General features: G+C 49.0%; 1 protein-coding gene across 1 annotated transcript; it reads left to right on the top strand.

The window, feature by feature from the left end:
- The first annotated feature begins 10,193 nt into the window (after positions 1–10,193).
- Spink4 (serine peptidase inhibitor Kazal type 4) lies at positions 10,194–19,189 on the top strand. The gene is made up of 4 exons (XM_048420543.3): positions 10,194–10,326; positions 15,040–15,080; positions 16,680–16,792; positions 18,617–19,189. The coding sequence occupies exons 1-4, from the start codon at positions 10,266–10,268 to the stop codon at positions 18,660–18,662; spliced, it is 261 nt and encodes an 86-aa protein (XP_048276500.1). The 5' UTR covers positions 10,194–10,265; the 3' UTR covers positions 18,663–19,189.
- Positions 19,190–19,366: the final 177 nt, after the last annotated feature.

The raw sequence follows: 19,366 nt of genomic DNA, 5'->3' as shown, positions 1-19,366 counted from the left end.
ACACTAGAGCAGAAGAAACCCCTGCCTCGCCTATCTCTGGACCAATGCCCACAGATGAGAAAGGTCCGCCTGGAAGTGAGTAGCTTTCTTGAGAGGAAGTGGACCAGGCTGGGTTCCTTGAACAAGAGATGGATTTCTCAGGCTCCCAGGACGAGCACCCAAAACATTAGCTTTTAGGATCCTTGGGACAGAACTTCTGCTAGACCACATAATGGTCAATTATTTCACTCTGCTCCTTTGGCAACAAGGTGGTATGTACCATCTTGGTCAATGATAGAAGGGTAGTTCCCTGGCCATGCTGATTAGCCGAGAGATGAGCTAGTGCTGAGCAAAACCCAATCTCAGTCTTTGTTTGGGTTTGGAGAAGTTTTGTTTTTGTTGTTGTTTGCTTTGTTTTGGTTTTCGAGACAGAGTTTCTGTGTGTAGCCTTGGCTGTCCTGGAACTCACTCTGTAGACCAGGTTAGCCTCGAACTCACAGAGATCCTCCTGTCTCTGCTTCCCAAGTGCTGGGATTAATGGTATGTGCCACCACAGCCCAGCAGGTTTGGAGTTTCTGTTGTTGCTTGCTTGCTTGTTTTGACACTTCCTGTTTGGATTTAATTTGGTTTTGGCTTTTTGAGACAGGGTCTCTCTAAGGGCCTTGGCTGTCCTGGAACTCTCTATGCAGACCTTGCTGTCCTGACAGACACTAGTGAGGTACTCTTGCGCCAAGTCATCGCCCCCCTGGCCTGGGATTGCAGCATGCAGCCATGTCTGCCCCCCAGTGGTGTGGATTGAGCCTGTCCACAGCAGGTGAGCGTGATTACAACCCCTGAGAGATGCCCTCTTCTGGTCTCCTCTCCTGCACAGGTGTGAGCGTGTATGCACTTCCCCCACATACATGCGCATACAATCACAGTCACACACACACACACACACACACATAAATAATAAACATTTTTTTACAAGATTTACTTATTTATTTATTAAGAGAGGTTCTTTTTGTGTAGCCTTGGCTGACCTAGAACTAACTGTGTAGACGACTAGTCTCAAAGTCACAGAGATCTGCCTGCCTTTGCCTCTGGAGTACTGGGACATGTAAACCACCATGTCCAGCCCTTTTTTTTTTTTTTTTTTTTACTATTTTAGACTTATTTTCTTATACGTGCATGAGCGTTTTACCAACACGTATGTATGCCCACATACAACGTGCCTGCCTGATGCTCACGGAAGCCAGAAGAGAGTGTCAGGTCTCCTGAAAAGGAGTAGCGAGCCAGCATGATGCTAGTAACTGAGCCCAGGATGGCTGCAAGGACAACTCAAACTCTTAGCCACTAGGTCATCTCTCCAGCCCTGCATCTCTTACGTGCATATGTGTGTGTTTGTGCAGGTGAGCAAAGGGCTTGAGAAGGTCAAGGGAGGAGCTGGAGCTCCTGAAGCTGAAGTTACAGGCAATTGTGTAGGGGAAGAGGGGGAAGAGAAGGGAGAACAGGGGACCACTGCTCTGGAAGCAAAGGGTTGTAAAATAGATGAACGTGGAGGTAGAGAAATAACCTAAGTAGTGGAGGTGACAAGTCCCAGAGGCCAAACTACAAGAAATGTATAAAAAGTGAGGGGTATAAGAGAGGCCTAGTTGCTTAAGGTGAGAAAGACACTCAGGGTGAAGCCCACCCAGCTCTGCCAGAACACTAAGTACCCAGAACATGGAGGTACTGACTACCTGGAAGTTTGAGCAGTCTGGGTAGATGCCCAACTGACTTTTGGACATACTGAGTAAAGGAGTCTATAGGATACAGAGGAAGAAGAAATATTCCCCAAGTGAACTGCAGTTTCCTGAGTTAAAAAATGGCGTAACTGTGTTTAAAGATTCTCCGAGGCTGGCTGATTAGAACTGTGACTGTGTAGAGCTGAATGTTTTGTGCCCAGAGCCAAATTATTCTGGGCTATCTTCAGTTCCCTAAGCAGTTATCACCTGCCTGTTCCTGGCCCAACTTTCTTCTATCTATCTCTGAAAACTTCTGTGATGTTCTTTAACAGACCACTAGCTTTCACCAACCCCAAAGCTAAGAATGTCCTCAGATTGTATCTGAGACCATGGCAGAGGCTTCCCCCTTTCTGCTGTAACCCACCTACCTGAAGCTCCCACCCAGGTATTTGGAAAGTGCCTTGATTTATGAAAAAAACTTTATGATTTATGAAAAAAACTTTCTTTTGTTCTGTAACCATAGAAACTCATGAACCTGTCTCCACATTGCAACATGTGATTTAGGCTAATGTGAGTTCATGCTTGGGACTATAGTCACTTACATTTGACTCAACAAAAAACCATGACTGCCTTTGTGTCAAGGGCTGAGGTTTGCAACATCCGACATTCTGCTATTGCTCCGTCTACAGCTTAACTGTCCCCATCCCAAGCGCCCACTGTTGAGAGTGCCAGCGCCTTAAGACTGGGCTCTTGGCCTTAATGGTCTCTAGAGTTCTAGGAACTGGCACGGGATTGGTGTGCCACATAGTAGGTGCCCCGTTCTGTCTGCTATGTGGCAGGATGGGATGTGCCTACGTGGAGATGATTTCAACCATAATCTAGGCCAAGTCCTCTTTGGATGACAAAATGGTAAACAGAACTACCCAGCAACCAGGTCTGTGGGAATGAGACTGCTAACCCTCTCTGTTGGAGATGGGGAGGAGGGCCACAGACTCACCCCAATGATTCAAACCTCCACTCCACCCTGTCCTAGTTAGAAATGCTGACGTATGTCAGAGCTCCAAACCCTGACAGAGGATGGGACTTTGTGGACTCTTGTACATAACATTAATTTTAACTCATTAGTTTCCCAACCTAGACTTCATGGAATCTCCTTTTTAAAAATTCCTCCGTGGGACTGGAGGGATGGCTCAACGGTTAAGAGCCGTGGAACTGCCTGGTTTCACACCAGGCCTCTTTAGTTGGAGTGGGTGCTGACCCCTGGGCTCCTCGCAGCAAGTCCATGAGCAGGTGAAGGCCCTTTAGATTTCAGGAAGGGTGGAGCAGGATATGGGCCGGAGGCCAGGGAAAGTGGTCTAGAGACAAGCTGGCCATATTGACCATGCCATCTGGCAGGCCCGAAGCCTGCTTGAGCACAGTTAATCCATCCCAAGCCAAACAAGATGCTGCTCCCTCCACCCATAAACTGGACTTATGACTCAGAGCTCATGGACGTGATGCTGCTGGTGTTGACGAGGGATGGTACCCCCAGGAGAGCTAGCCCTGTCCCAGGCTGAGCAGATGGCATGAAGACCCCTGGTGAGGCTAGGAATGTTGGCCTAGCCAAAACAGATGTCCTGGCCTTTACCCCAGTTGGGCAGATGAAGAAATGGTGCTCAGGTTTAGGCATCTCCATTCTAATCGTATCAATCCCAGCACCTGTATGGGCCTTGGCCAGGCTCCTTCCAGGTATCCCTGCTCGGTTCCCTTCCCTGGTGTCATTATGACCGCTCCTACCTTGTAACATGAGGGGACTGGCTTGTTGGGGTTTCTGTCCCACCCAGTACCCCATAGCCGGCATACCCCAAGGAAAATAACACAGAGTCTACATTAGGTTATAAACTGATTGGCCCATTAGGTCAGGCTACTTATTAGCTCTTATAACTTTTGTTACCCCATTATCCTTATCTATGTTAGCCACATAGCTCAGTACCTTTCTCAGCTGGTCAGGTTACATGCTGCCTCTTCGGTGGTCTGCACAGGAGTGGCTGAGGAAGTTTCCTGCTTCCCAGAATTTTTCTGTTCTCATTGCATCACCTCTACTTCCTGTCTGGTTTTTCCACCTATATTGCCTGCCTGGTCAATCAGCGTTTTATTAAAATATGATTGACAGAATACAGACAATTCTCCTGCATCATTTCCCTCTTTTTTTTTTAAACAAAGGAAAATACCCATAGTCCATTTGTTGGGAATGTGGGCATAGTATTTTAGGCTACTTCCTGCCGGTTGTGGTGGCGCATGCCAGTAGGATTTGGGCGCCAGATGAAGGTGTAAGTCACAGACAATCTCACACCAGTTTGAAATTATGATTAATAAAATGGTTATTTATTCAAAGGGGAAAAAACTTACAGATTACCGTCCCAGACAACAACCCCTCCGCACAGACAGGAAAGGAGTCTAGGAGCCGGAAGCGGAGCCGAAAGCCAGAGAGAGAGAGGAGGACAACCTCTGCTTTTTTTAAAGAGAGAGAGACCACGCCCCAATGGGCTGGTAACTCAGCGGCGATTGGCTGAAGGAGCGGAAGGAGCTCCCACAGCGCTACCTCATCTCACATTCTTCTTTCCAGGGCCCTCACAGCCTCTGGGAGTTAGCCTGCTAGTAGTATGTATTTTCAGACCTATCTGTTTTTTAGAAGATTTTAATTTCAATTATGTTGGGGCAGTATTTGCATGTGAGTGCAGTGCTTTCAGAGGCCAGAAGAGGGTGCTGTAAGCCCTGGAGCTGGAGTCACAGCCGCTGTACAACCTTCGCCACTGCACATCTCCCCAGCAAACCCATTTCTTAGATGAGTGAACGTGTGTAAGACCAAAGAGGAGGAGAGGGCAGGCACTCAAGTTCCCCAAGGAGCTGGTGCCTGGCTGGGATTTGAATGTGGTCTAGATTGCATCTCCTGCAAGTTATTTTCTTATTCGTCTCACCCCGGCTATAATGGACTTCTTGGTATTTACTTTTTGAGATCTGCTCCCACCACAGGGCCTTTGCACTTACCTGCCTCTGCTTGGGAAGTCCTTCCCTCGGCCCTGCAAGGCTTGTTAACTCCACTAGATCCAAGAGCCTTATAACAGGGATTGGTATCCACTTATAGCTGAGTCCCTAACTGAGTGCTTATGATTCAAAAACTACACAGAACATGAGAGACACTTGTTGAACGCTTGTTGAACAAGGGAACAAATCCAGTCTGCCTCACTTCTAATCCAGAAACCATCTGCTTGTCCCTTTGTGCAACAAAGGAGCAGTCAAAGGAGAGGTGGGGGTAGGAGAACTTGACTCAGGATTCTGGAAAGCAACCTTATCCTTTGCTAAAGACACAGCAAACACCCTGACCCAGGTCACGCCCCTCTATCTGGCTGTTTCGGGGCACCCAGAAGTATTGGAGTATCAGCAGGAACATTTGACCCCCACTTCAGAAGAGTTGGCATCATATCTACCATGGTCTCTCTGCCTTCTGCCTTCCCTTAGGTCAAGAGCTTGGTGTTAATTGAGCACCTACTGTGTGCCAGGCTTAGGGCAGATAAATGAAGTATCACCCTGTATCTCAGGGATCTCAAGGCTGTCAGCAAAGCAGACATGCCAACATCATCAGAGCACGAGGAAGATGGAGCCATGGGAGCAGGGCACTGGGGGCAGCCAGTGACCGCAATGCCAGGTTGACAAGGGGCACTCAGGGAAGGTTTCAGAAGAGCTTCTAGGGCTTGCTCTGAAGGGGCTGGGGTTGTGGTGGAGAGTGGGCAGAGAGAGGGGAGAATCAGCATCATCCAAGATCACACATTGCGTAGGGCTAGGGGAGTGGCTCAATGGGGGGACACTCACGCAGTGTTCAAAGACCTGGATCTGATCCCCAGGACACTCCTGCGCACACAGAAGAGGGTGGGGGATACATTCCACAGAGGAAAGAGATGAGCTAAAGTTATGCAAGCTAAAGGAATTCAAGTCTAGAGAACAGTAAGGAAACCTGGATGGAGTTAGATTGTGAAAGGCCTTGAATGTCTGACTCAGGAGCTTGAGCCAAATGCTATTGGTAGCGGGCACCGCTGCAGCATTTTGGGCTAAGGTGAACTGGTCACCTTTTTAGTGGTTTATCTAGGTCACTTTACTCAGGGGAGTTCGGAGTGGCAGATGGGAGCCAAGGTACTGAAGGCCCTGCCACAGTGACTGGGATGCAGAGAGCAGTGTCGGGCTAGGCTATACCAGTGGACCTGGAGGAGGAGGGGTGGGTTCAACAGCGCTTCAGGATCATTGGCCATGGCAGCCCACCCCTGTCATCAGAGCACTTGAGAGGTAGAGGATGGAAGATCAGCAGTTCAAGGTCAGCTTTGTCTATCTAGTGAGTCTGAGGCTAGCCTGTGCTATAGGAGACCCTGTCTAAAAGCAAGCCAGAAATATTTAGGACGCAGACACACACACACTCAGTGGTAAGGCAAACAAAGGTGAAGGTTAGTTTATGAGATCCCATTGTCGGATGTCACTGGAGCATGGGGTGAGCATGGGAAATCAAGATGGGTTTGACCCCAGGGCCTGTTCCAAGCTCATCCCACAAACATCCCAGCTCACTGGCCTTACCCACCTCCAGGACTTTTCTATTCTTTGTTTAGAACAGGGCAGCCTCCGGTCTCTCACACTGTCCTCTGTCCCAGCACCATTCCAGGAGGTTACAGTCTGCCTTACCCTGGGCTTTCTTGAACCATCCTCATAGATAGGCCCATCTTCATTTCTCTCATACGGCACCAGGGTGTCTCATTTACAGGATCTGTTGAGATGGTGGCCATACGGTTCTACTGCTTGGTTAGAAGCTGTGGAATGTTTGTTTACACTGTAAAGACGTGTCTTTGCCAAGGTCTCCTCTGATTGGTTTAATAAAGAGATGACTGGCCAATAGCTAGTAAAAAAAAAAAAAGAAGAAGAAGGTAGGTGGGACTTGCGGAGATAGAAAGGATTCTGGGAAGAAAAGAAGGGTGGAGTCACTGGCCAGATGGAGAGGAAACGGGAGGCACAAGACGAAAGAAAGGCAATGCCATGTGACAGAACATAAATTAATATAAATGGGTTCATTTAAGGTGTAAGAGCTAGTTGAGGACAAGCCTAAGCTGAAGACTGAGCTTTCATAATTAATAAAAGTCTCTGCGTTGAGCTGGTGGTCCCAAGGAGAAAGTACATTACAGTTAGAACCTGCCACCCCACTGTACCGCAACCTTCCTACGCCGGAAGGGGGGCTGCGGCTGTTATTCCCAGATGCATTGGCACTTTCATCATTGAGCTGCTTGCTAAATACATATTAACGGATGGGTTGTGTATTTGTGAATGAAGTTCATTCAGATGGATTGACCGTCACGGGGCGCCATACAATGACAGGCAGATACAGGAGTGAGGCCCATACTTGGACAGGATGACAGGTTAAGAAATTACTAGGAGTGGGGGGCTGGAGAGATGGCTCAGAGGTTAAGAGCACTGACTGCTCTTCCAGAGGTCCTGAGTTCAATTCCCAGCAACCACATGGTGGCTCACAGCCATCTGTAATGAGATCTGGTGCCCTCTTCTGGCCAGCAAGCATACAGACAGGCAGGACACTGTATACATAATAAATAAATAAACCTAAAAAAAAAAAATAAAGAAAGGAAGAAATTACTAGGAGTGAACCTAGAAAGTGCCCAGGGAAAGAGACCTTTGTGGGGGTAGGATGGTGGAGGACTCAGCGTGACGTGGGCTGCTCCCCCACCCCTACCCCGTCCTTGGAAGGATGTACAGTTCAAGGTTCCTGCTTCCTTGCAGCTAGCAGAGCCATTGGTAGTGTCTTAGGGTTTCTATTGCTGTGAAGAGACACCATGCTCACAGCAGCATTTATAAAGGAAATCATTTAATTGGGGTGGCCGCTTACAGTTCAGAGGTTCAGGTAATCATCATGGCGGGGAGCATAGCAGTGTGCAGGCAGGACATGGTGCTGGCTACTTTTTGACCAGAAGACAACAGGAAGTGGGCTGTGACACTGGGTGTATCTTAAGCATATATGAGACCTCAAAGCTCACCTCCACAGTGACACACTTCCTCCAACAAGACCACACCTATTCCACAAGGCCACACCTTCTAATAGTGCCACTCCCTTTGGGGGCCATTTTCTTTCAAACCACCACATTCCACTCCCTGGCCCCCAAAGGCTTGTGATCATATCCGAAAGCAAAAGTGACGGTATCCCGCCACATTGATAGAGGTCAAGTTCAAAACAGGGAAGAGACAAATTCCTGTGTCCCCTCTGTTCCTTTCTTCCTCTGATGTGGGATAATGACAGACAGGCCAGGAGATCAGACAGGCAGTAAAGAGCTTTCCAGAAGCCTCGCTGTGCGCAGCAGGTGTGGGGAACAGGCAAGGCGGAGGTCTGTTCACAGGTATTTCTGCAGCTCAGGAGGCCAGAGTCAAAGCTGAGGCCCCCAAGGAGCCTCAGGGCAGCAGATCTGGGCAAAGCACTCTCTGTTCTAAGCCTTCCAATGATGAAAGTGTAGGTTGTGAGCTCCCTCCCCATCACCGCAGGGTGAATGGCTTCCTGGTCAGAACTGCTAGGGGAAAACCTGAGTGGAAGATGGGTGGCTGGACTTGAGTTTCCCTCTACTGAGGACCTTCTTTGCGACAGAAAATCATCATTAAATAATAAACTGAATGCTGGGAGAAAGGAAGCAGAGTCAAAGAGAAGCCGTGTAGCCCCCTACACACACACACACACACACACACACACACACACACACACACACATATATATATATATATATATAGAGAGAGAGAGAGAGAGAGAGAGAGAAAGTCAGTTAGTTGCACCCACTTTGTGGTACCAAAAAAGAGGGTGGAGGTGGAGGGCTCATTAGTTAAGAGCATATACTGCTTTTGAAAGTTCAGTCCCAGCACCCATATCAAATGACTCAGTCATCTGTAACTTATACTAGTAGATCTGATGCCCTCTTCTGAGCTCCACAAGCACCTGCACTCACACGTACACACACCCACACACAAATACACATCCACACAGACACACACTCACACACATACACACACCCACACGCAGATACACCCATACACACAGATACATACACACTGACACACACACACACACACACACACACATACACACAGGCACATATCCACACAGAGACATACACACTGACACACACACACACACACACACATACACACAGGCACATATCCACACAGAGACATACACACTGACACACACAGACACACACCCACACACAGACACGCAGACCTAAAGGAAAAAAAACATTAAAAATATTTTTAAAAAAACAAAAGTAAGTTTCTGGGGCTAGAGAAATGGGTCAGAGGCTAAGATCACTTGCAGCTCGGTCAGAGGACCCGGGTTTGATTCCCTGCACCCACACAGTGTTTCACAATATCCTTAACTCCGGCTGCAGGGGATCTAACATCCTCTTTTTGTTGTTGCTTCGGTTTGGTTTGGTTTTGGTTTTTCTCTGTGTAGCCCTGACTGTCCTGGAACCAGCTCTTGTAGACCAGGCTGCCCTCAAGTCAGAGATCTGCCTGCCTCTCCCTTCCGAGTGAGCGCTGGACTAAAGGTGTGCACCACCACGGCCAGGCCTTTGCTGATCTCTGAGGACCCCATACATACACATGGTGCACACACATATACATAGGCAAACTCTCATACATATGAAATATAAATACATCTTTTAAAAAAAAATCTCTTTTAAAAAGTTTTTAAAATCAGTTCTACTGACATTTCCCTTTTCCCGTACTTGGCGTCCCTGTGTGCTGTCACCAGCACTGACCTCAATCAGCCCTGGGAAGTAGGCAGAGCCAGAGTTATCATCTCTGTCTTGTGCATGGGTAAACTGAGACCCAGCTGGACAGGCCTGGCAGTACTACGTGGAAAGATGAGGCAGAAAATTCAAGTTCAAGGTTTGCCTGGTCTACAGAGCAAGTTTGAGGTCAGACTAAGCAACTAAGTGGAACCCTGTCTCAAAGAGGGAAAAGAGGGCTGGGGATTTATCAGCAGAAAAGCATTTGCCCAGCACTCATGAGGCAAACCTCAGCACCAAAAACAAATAAACACGCAACAGAGGTTCAAGTAAGCAAAGTGGCTTTTCTGACGTCACAGATTTGGCAGAGGTGGCAGTGCAAAGCCGCCATGGCCTCTTTCCTAGCGCTTGCTTCTTGCTGCCCCCCACATACTTCTCAACCACCATCCCCATCTCTGCCTCGTTCTGTGTTTCTCTCTACTTCCACGCCTTCCCCTTGCTTTAACCGATAAACGGAGTCAGCTTTGCAAACCGTCCAAACCTTTGCACGCTCTGGAAACCAGCCCAGTTCTAGCCCTGGCCCTGGCCCCAGCACCATGTCACCACAAAGCCAGCGTCATGCCTTGAACAAGCCTTTTCCAGGTGTCAGGATGAAGAGATTAACTTGGGGTGACACTCTGGCTGCCAACTGGCCCCAGATAAGATAAGGGTGGAGATCAGTGCAATAAATAGGCCCCAGCCTCGCTCTTGGCCCAGGTCACAGTTGGCTGAGGTCACAGTCGCAAGCAGCATGGCTATGCACCTGTGGATGGTCACCCTGACCTTGGCTGCCTTCCTTGCCATGGACGGGGGTGAGTGGGCAGAACCTGGTTTCTCTGAAGCTTGGTCTTAGTAGGTGAGCTTGGGTGTGGGGACAGAGGCAAGAGCTGGAGTTCCCTGTGTGCTGAGACTTGCTGCATGATTCTTTCTTCAGCATTCATCTACTACAGTAGGCAAAACATGGACTGAGAGAAAAGAAACGAGATCAGTCCTGAACCAAAACTGCCAAGTCCTCGTCCCTTGGCACTGTGAGGTAGGATGCTCTTCCAGTTCAAAGCTGCATTGAGAAATTATGGCCTGGAAGCTGGGCAGACAGAAGGTGCAACCGGCCTCAGGTTGGCTGTGGGGTGGCAAGTACTAAGGCAGATTTGGCCTGGACCCCTCAGGTTCCTGATCTGCTTTGATAGGGTGTAGTACGGGATCCAGGACAACCATTTAAGCATGTGGTGGGGACCCTTGGGTGGCTAGACACCAGAGGTGAGCTTCCTCGGGCCTGGAGCAGCTCAGCAGTCTCACAGTTCCTGTCCCAGATACCTTTCTAGCCCTTTAATGCACGAGGGACCAAAACAAGAAACGGTACCATCCCAACAGGGCTTAAACCTAGTGGGATCGAGGAGGGTAATTGACAATAAACAGTATATAAGAATGTGATAAAGGCTAGGAAATATGAAGCTGGGTGATGGGTTAGGAGGGAGCTGCAATTTTAAATCAGAGGAGGTCTTTTAGGGAGGTCCAGGTTGGAGGGAAGCTTGAAGAAGGTAAGGGAGTGAAGATGTTTTAGACAAGAATGTTCCGATGGAGGGAGCAGCCAATACAAGGGCCCTACTGGAGAAGCATGTCTGGAATGTTTGAGGTACTGAGCAGATTGAGGGAGCGAAGAGCATGGTACAGAATGAAAGGGGAGGAGAGGAGGGCAGGGCAGGGGAGGGAAGCAGCTGGGAACTATGTTAGGCAAAGTCTTCGGAATTAATGTGAGAACCTTTTGCTCTGATAGTGGGAGCCAGGGCTGGAGTGGAGTCAGACATGGAAAGAATGCTCTCGTTTGTATGTTGAGAATAAGCAGAACAGGGAAGCAGAGACTCACTGGGACTCACTAGACAGGAGTCATAACGTTTTAAAGCAGGGCCTGGCAGGACCTCAGGGCCATGGACTCCATGCCCACTCCCTCCTGTTAGTCACAGATCTGGCAGCTGGGTCAATGAGGAACAGGCCCGCAGGCTCTGGTCAGATGCTCACTCGCTCCCGCCCTACCCCTCCCCTGCCCGTTTCCCATTCCCCAGCACCTCATCTGTTAGGAACATTAAGCAGCCTGCTTTGAAGGTCCTTGTAGACATTTCAGATTCCGGTCTTGGATGAATGAAGGATTCGCCTGGGTGAAGGGCAAGGGATGCCTGGGGTTAAATACAACCCTTCACAATCCCAGGAAGAAATTCTGGCCCTGTAGGGTTCTCTCCTTTCCCGCAACACTCTTCAGTGCTCAACTCCTGAATAATCTCTGGATGGGGCGCTGATGAGTGCACAGGAGCCCCAAGAAGCCTGGGTTCATAGGGAGGCGGGGTGAGAGCATCGACTTGGTGACGCAGCTCAAATCCAGTTTTCTCTGTGAACTGTGGGGACAGGAAGGAAAGCTTCTGAGCCTGGCAGGATGGGGAGAATGGGAGTGAAGACAGCTGAGACAGCGGATCCGCGTGAGGCAGAGAAGCCCTTGTTCCAGGACAGCGAGCAGAGAGGAACCCTTGGGTCCTGCAGCCTTGGAGGATGTAGATCTATTAGATAGCAAGGCCATAGAGCAAGACTGGGGGGCGGTTCAAGCATGTGGCCAGGGAATGCTAGACAGTGACAGGAGCCAGGGGAGGTTGTTCTGTCTTTTAAATGTTTGAGATTTTGGTTTTGTTATGTAGTCCAGTCTGATCTTGAATTTTTGACCCTTCTGCCTCAGCCTCCCAATGCTGGGATTATAGGCCTCCACCCTCACACTCGCTCAGCCTTTGTAGAGCTTTTCTCCTAGTTGTTACAAGGCCATGAAACACATAGCATTTTCACCCAGGAAAGTTTATGGATGAGCTCTGACAATGCACACACCATGTGTCCCAGACCTCTATCGAGATACAGAGTGCAGCGAGGCGAGGAGGTACACTCCTGTAATCCCAGGACTTGAGGCAGAAGCAGGTGAGGCCGGCCAGAGCTACATAGCAAGCCCCAGGCCAGTCAAGGCTACACAGCAAAACCTTGTCTCAACAACAACCAAATAAACAAGATAGGGGAATTTCTCTCCTGCGTCCTGGTCCTTCCTTGTCTCAGAGGCAGCAGTACTGCTCAGCACTCACAGGCAATCACACTCACCTCCTTGTCACCCTGACCTGCCTTCTCCCTGTCACACACTGCCAGATCTGTAGTTGATGTGGCGCGAATGCCATTCCACTCCAGGGAGTCTTCTGTGCCCGTTTCCTCTGCTCAGCTAAATTATTTTTGTAGTTTGTCTGTCATTGTTGCTGTTATTGTTTTAAAAAGGTTTTACTTTTTAAAGTTCTGTATTTGCATGTGTGTTTGTGGGGGGGGTATGTATATATGACTGTAGGCTCCTGGGGAGCCCAGAAAAGGGCACTGGATACCCTGGAGCTGGAGTTACAGGCAGTTATGAAATGTTCGGCATGGGTGATCAGCTCACATCACATACTCAGCACATACATAGTTTAATATGTGCTCTGAACTGTCTCTCCGGCCCTGTTTACTTTTTTTTAGGCAGTGTCTCTTTATGTAGTCTAGGCTGCCTTCAAGTTCCTTTCAGTACTGGGTTTACATGTGTTCTCACTGTAGTGGCTTGAACGGGAATGTCCCCCACAGGCTCAGGCATTAGAACACTTACTCCCCAAGTTGGGGTGCTGTTTGGGAAGGCTGTAGAACTTTTGTGCTCTGGGGCCTTGGGAAATAAAGTACGTCGCTGGGGGTGAGCTCTGAGTGTTCACAGTCTTCTTGCCTGTAGTTGAGGATGTGAGCTCTCAGCTTCCGCTCCAGCCGCCACGCCTACAGACGGCTGCCGTGCCTCCTCGCCGTGACGGACTCCTATCCCCCTGGAACCATAAGACAAAATAAAGTCTTTCTTTTGGAAGTTGCTTTTGGCCATAATGCTGTATCACAGCAACAAAAAGTAATTAATACACACACCACAGCCGGTAATTGCATTTGTGCTGTTTGCTTGTGTGTTGTTTGAGACGGGATCTTACCCCGCAGCCAGAATGGCCTGGAACTCGCCCCGCGGTCCAGGCTGGCCTCAGACTTGTGCTGATCCTCCTGAGCTGCCTCAAGGGTGCTTGTCCTCTTGCTGAGCAGTGCTCCACCGTAGACAAGTCCACACTTTATCTGTTCTCCTGTGGGAGGGCGTTTAGGTTGTTCTTGGTTATGACAGGTATGACACGGAAGACTCTGGGCAGCGTGGTGACAAGGCTAGGTTTATGTTTGAGCCTCCATTGCCAGACTGGCAAAGCACACTAGAGGTGACTTAGTTTCAGTCCCTTTTTTCCTCTGTGTCTGGGGAAATCTCCAAGAAAAAGTCAGATCTGCTAACCTTGCAGTAGCTGTGGAACTCTAGTGCTGGAGACAGCTTCCTTTACGATAACACAGCTTTCCGCTCCATCCAGAATCGTAGTTTGTTTCCCTGCAGCCTCTGCCACTGATGGGTTCTGCTACGGAAGGGTAGGAAGAGCCCATCTCTCCATCAGGCCCTGGACAGCCCTTCAGAGGCATCTGGAAGCATCCATTCCTTCTCCAGCTCTCAGAGCCCCTCTTACTCCCAGCTGTGCATTAAACGTGGCTCAAATTCTCTTGCCCACAGGCTATGCCTATGGTTTCACCGCTTTGCTCATGTCCCATAAGCAGCTCAGCCAAACCTTGCTTGAAGCCTATGACTGTTTGGTAGGGAGTGAGGCTTGGGGTGGCGAACCTGTGTGCTGATCCTAGCTCTGCCGTATCAAACTGTATCACTCAAGTTCTCTGAGCCTTTCGTAGGTCAGTCGAGTGTCCCAGCAGACAGACCCGAGTCTGAACGCATTTATGGGAAGTGTGGGAGTTGCTGCTTACTGGGAGCAAGGAAGTTGGCTGAGTGTAACCCGAGTGTCAGGTGGCCCTGCGGGAAGCTTAGGAGCCGGGTGGCACCTCAACCTATTCCAGAGACACGAGGGCTGAGATCTTGCAGCCACACCATCGTTAGGATATGTCCATGGCACAGGAAGCAAGGTTGAGTGAGGCAGCCTGGTCCCCCAAGGGTAATTCCCAAGAAGGGGCTGGTGGTGAAGTCAGCACTCCTGGCAGCTGGGGCTGGTACCTTAGTTCTGAGCTGGACTCTGGGTAGCAGACACAGCATTTATTACGTCCACTCTCCCTTCTGTTACAGAATAGTGGGAGGCGTGGAGAATCCAAAAAAAAAAAATATGTATTCTCCATGTCTGGCATACAGTTAACTGCTGTTTTTTTTTAATGTTATTATTATTATTTGACGGGACATAAAAATTCCACTGGGATGTGAGTAATTAGAAGCAGTTTGGGTTGTCACCCCCTAATTCTAGACTTTTGGTCTTTATTCATGTATCCAACATGACGTGAGCTTTCTGGCAACCCTACCATCTATGTCTCATTAAATTCCGATTGGTAGTGCCTGGGTCAGGTGCCCCAGGACAAGAGACAGAGTCCCCAGACCCTGGCCCAGCAGCCAGAGCTGACGGTGTCCTGTTGCTCTTTTTGTCTTTCAGAGGTGCAGGTGGCAGCAGGAAGGATTGTCTTCTTGAGAATGGTAAGGCCATCCCTCTGCAGGAGTCCCGTCATCCATTCTATACATCCAAACTTCCACTGACACCTTCGATGGTACCAGGGGGGCCAAGGTGACCTCCCGAACCCACACTCTCCTCAGAATATCCCCTCCAGATTGGCCAAGTTCTGAGCCTGACTTCAGCCCTCAGGATCTGCCCCAGACCTGGTTTCCAAGGTCTTTTCCTCAGCGGGTACTCCCCCGCAGCAGAGCAGGACACTGGCCTGCTGTACTTTGTGAAGCGCAAGAGAAGCCACGGGTGTCAGGCCAGAGGTGTCCCCGGGTCAGCGAATAGCCCTGTGGAGCCTGCCGGCCTTTCCAAAACACCACTCATCATTCGTCCGCTGCCCTGCCTGACTCCGCCTTGGGTCTCAGACTCCCAGTGACAGGGCATCTGTAGGGCCCTCAGAGCCACCTTCCCAAGCAGCTTCTTCCGTATTCATTAGTCCCTCAGAATCCAGCCCCACTTATTTGGTACCAAGAGCCAAATACTTTATATACATGACTCCAGCTAATCCCGCATTGAGAGGGACACCGTTATCCACCCTTTTCACTGAGGAGGAAACTGAGGCCCGGAGAATGAACTAACTTGCCTAAGCTTACAGAGCAAGTCAGTGGCTGAACTGGGGTCTCCAGACTGTAGACTTGAGCTGCCTTGTGTAGCACCAGCTGATTTTCTACTGGTTTAGTAGATAAGCTCGAGCTTCTGATCCTCCTGCCTCCATCTTCCAACTGCTGGGATGACACCATGTCTCCCTCACCTTCTCCTTCACCCAGGCTCCAACCCCAGTCTTGTCTGTGTTCTCTCTGAGCCCGGGAACCTTTCAGTCTGAGACTAATTAAGCTATAAGCGCTGCACCATTCCTTCAGCCTTCCCATAGGGCCTACAGGACCATGTTGGGGGCTCGGAGAGCTCAGTCGGTAAATGCTTGCCTTGCAAATGTGAAGACCCAAGTTTGATCCCCAGCACCCATATAGTCCTAGTACTTGTGAAGTGGAGCTAGGGGCATCCCTAGGGCTTGCTGGACAGTAGGCCTAGCCTTCTTGGTGAGTTCCAGGCCATGAGAGAACCTGTCCCAAATGAATCAGGTGACTGGCTCCTAAGGAAGAACATCCAATGTTTAATGGCTTCTGCATACATGTAGCCCCCCCCCCACATACATGTACACAAAGAAGATAATATTGGTATTGGTAAGTACAAGAGTCCGCAGGGTATAAGACATTCCCTAGGAATGATGGATGCCTGTTTACTGGGCTCACAACAGACCAGCAGCAAAATTTCAGATGCATTCACTAAAGAGTATGTGAACCAATCTCCAGGAGCTTGAGGGCACAAGCTTCCTACATGCACACACGTGCGCACACACACACACGCGTGCACACACACACACGAGACTAAGCAGGATGTCACACGTGACCAGGGTTCAACAGACATAGACTACAATGTATGAACTCACGCCCCACACGCACTCACACAAGCAAACACAACATAGAGACCTGAGTAGCTGATTTCACATTCCAAGCAGAGCCCCTGGGCCCCTGACCGCTGCCTCTGAATCCCCCCACTACTTCTGTTTTCCACAGCCCATCTGTGAGCACATGGCAGAGTCTCCAAAGTGCCCCAAGACACCTAAACTGATCTGTGGTACGGATGGGGTGACATATGAAAACGAATGCCATCTCTGCGTGACTCGGATGTAAGTTCCCTCCCCCATCCAACTAATTGGGAGGCCCCCTCTCTGGTACATGCAGATCTGAAAGGAACAGGGCTTGAGCTCACCTTCACCAGAGAAGAATTCTCAAACATTTGTCTAACTGAACGAGCTAAAGGTACCTCAAAGGAAGCACAGGTTTCTAGAACAAAAGGAGGCCAACTGTTATTTACTGAGCACTTACTATGGCTAGTCCCCAAGAGCCTCTCTAGTTTCTCGGAACCAGGCTAAGAGAGAGAAGTCAAGCCAACAGCAGTACATCTTAAGACTTGGAGCACACAGGAAAGGAACAGGGCCAGGGAAGACTAGAGGTAAAACCCAAGCTCATTCCTGAAATGTAAGTAGAAATCGGCTAGAAAAAGAAGAAAGATAATTCCAAGTAGAAAAGGGGAGATTTGGAAAGTCCTATGAAGGAACATTAGCTTATACTTAAGGAAGTACAGGAAGTTGGGCATACTAGAATATGAAATGGGGGAGAGGTGATAAATGAGTCCGGGCTAGACCACGACCTTGGTATATTAGATCACCTACTTGGTCTGTTTTCTCACCAGTAAAATTATCAATCAAACTGAGAGTCCAGTGAGATCATGAGGAGAAATCTTTGGCAATGCAAAGCTGTCTAGGCAGATGTGTAAGTCTGTATTGGGAGAAATGTAAGAAGATACAGTCCTGGCTTTGAAAAGGTCATGGTCAAGATTCATGGGTAGGAGGGACATTGTGGGTAGAACTGTCAGGGGCAGTACAGGATTGGATGTGAAGGGTGAGCGGAGAGGGGGTAAGAACAACTGCCCTGCCTCCCTTCTTTTCCTTCTTCTGAAACATGTTGTCCAGAATGGCCTTGAATTCATGCGCTCAAGGAATCCATGGTTTGGTTTGGTTTCAGTACTAGGAACTGAACACAGGACTTCTGATTCTAGGCAAGCGCTCTACCATCTGAGCTATAGCTCTTCCTCTAAACAAGGCCTTGTTAAGTTGCATAGGCCTTGAACTCGTTTTACAAAGCTCAAGGAGGTCCTGATACCAGCCAGAATTCTTGGCCCAGCCTCTTGAGTAAGGGATTCCAGCCCTCTAGTTCCAGGTCTAGTAACATATCCACTTACAGCCTCAGGTGGCTAAGATGGGGCTACAAGGGCAGTTCTGGGAGGCAGTGATGACTGTGGATAGTTGGTCCCTGGTATATCTCGGTGGAGCCTGCAATAGGTACAAAAACAGGTAGGACAGGGGCTTGGCAGTGAGGTGGGAGGTCCTTTGGTCTCTGTGTTGCTTTTATTGGTTAATGAATAAAGAACTGCTTTGAGCCTATGGCAAGAGCAGAACAGAACTAGGTGGGGAAGATGAAACTGAATGCTGGGAAGAAGGCAGAGTTAGAAACCATGGAGCTGCCAGTGATAGACGTGCTGAAACTTTGCTAGTAGACCATAACCTCGTGGTGATATACAGATGAATAGAAATGGGTTAAATGAATATGAGTTAGCCAGTAAGAAGCTAGAGCTAATGGGCCAAGCAGGGATTTAAATAATATGGTTTCTGTGTGATTATTTTGGGGCTAAGTGGCCAGAACCAACAAGCAGATCCTTGCAACACGGCAGTCATCAACAAGCAGTAGTAGTTGAGACAGCAGGAAGCTGAAAGCTCTCAGGATAGGTGTAAGAGGGTCAGTTTATAGGGGTATGTTTGCTTAGATCCCTGACACCTCCCTGCATCTGGACATTTCCAGGAGGGGCTCGGCAGGGAGGATGGGCTGGGCCTGGCTTCTTCCCTTATAGATTCTACAGTTAATAACCTCATCCTTACCTTCTCTGGTTCTAGAAAAACAAAAGAGGACATCCAGATCATAAAGGACGGCAGGTGCTGAGCCCCAAGACGCACTCCAGCCACGAGACTTCCAGCTAGAGAACAGCCGTGCACCAGAGGCTATGATGCGAAATAAAAGATGCAGCCCAAGCCGGTGAAGTGGACCAGTCTTTGGGAACTCTGGGGGAGGAGGTGGCAGCAAGAGATGGGATCAGCCCTGACAGCTCCCTCAGCTTAATCTATTAATAGAATTATTATTAACAGAATCATTTTAATTGTTACTTTATACCTAATTTTGTTGTTATGAATCATAATGTCAACATATGATATACAGCCTTCAAAGGGGTCACAGCACATAGGTTGAGAACCACTACTCCAGCCCATAGTATACATTGAGTAACCTCTATTGGCCAAAACCTATAGAAGAATTTGGTTTATTTTGTTTTTGTTTTGAAATAGTCTATGTAGCCTTGACTGGCCTGGAATTTGCTATGTAGATCAGGCTAGCCTCAAACTCAAGAGAGATCTGCCTGCATCTGCCTCCTGAGTGCCGGGATTAAAGGTGTACCTTACAATGCTCAGCAAAAATGATTATTATATACGTATGGATGTTTTGCTTGCTCATATATCTGCGTATGAAGAAGCCAGAAGAGGGCAGCGGATCCTCCCTCTCCAGAACTGGAGTTAGTGTAAGCGGCCATGTGGGTGGCTAGACATCAAACCCAGCTCTCTGGAAAGCAGTTAGTGCTCCTAGCCACTTGGCCA

This window comes from Myodes glareolus, chromosome 16, assembly GCF_982192425.1.
Source record: "Myodes glareolus chromosome 16, mMyoGla1.1, whole genome shotgun sequence".
NCBI lineage: Eukaryota > Metazoa > Chordata > Mammalia > Rodentia > Cricetidae > Myodes > Myodes glareolus.
The sequence above is the reverse complement of the archived record's forward strand: the minus strand, read 5'-3'. Positions and strand labels throughout refer to the sequence as shown.

Bases quoted from the DNA above. Each gene is read 5' to 3' on its own strand.
- Spink4 (XM_048420543.3), top strand. From the start codon at position 10,266: ATGGCTATGCACCTGTGGATGGTCACCCTGACCTTGGCTGCCTTCCTT. The intron at 10,327-15,039 runs GTGAGTGGGCAG...TTTGTCTTTCAG, and splicing joins CTTCCTTGCCATGGACGGGG to AGGTGCAGGTGGCAGCAGGA. The intron at 15,081-16,679 runs GTAAGGCCATCC...TGTTTTCCACAG, and splicing joins GGATTGTCTTCTTGAGAATG to CCCATCTGTGAGCACATGGC.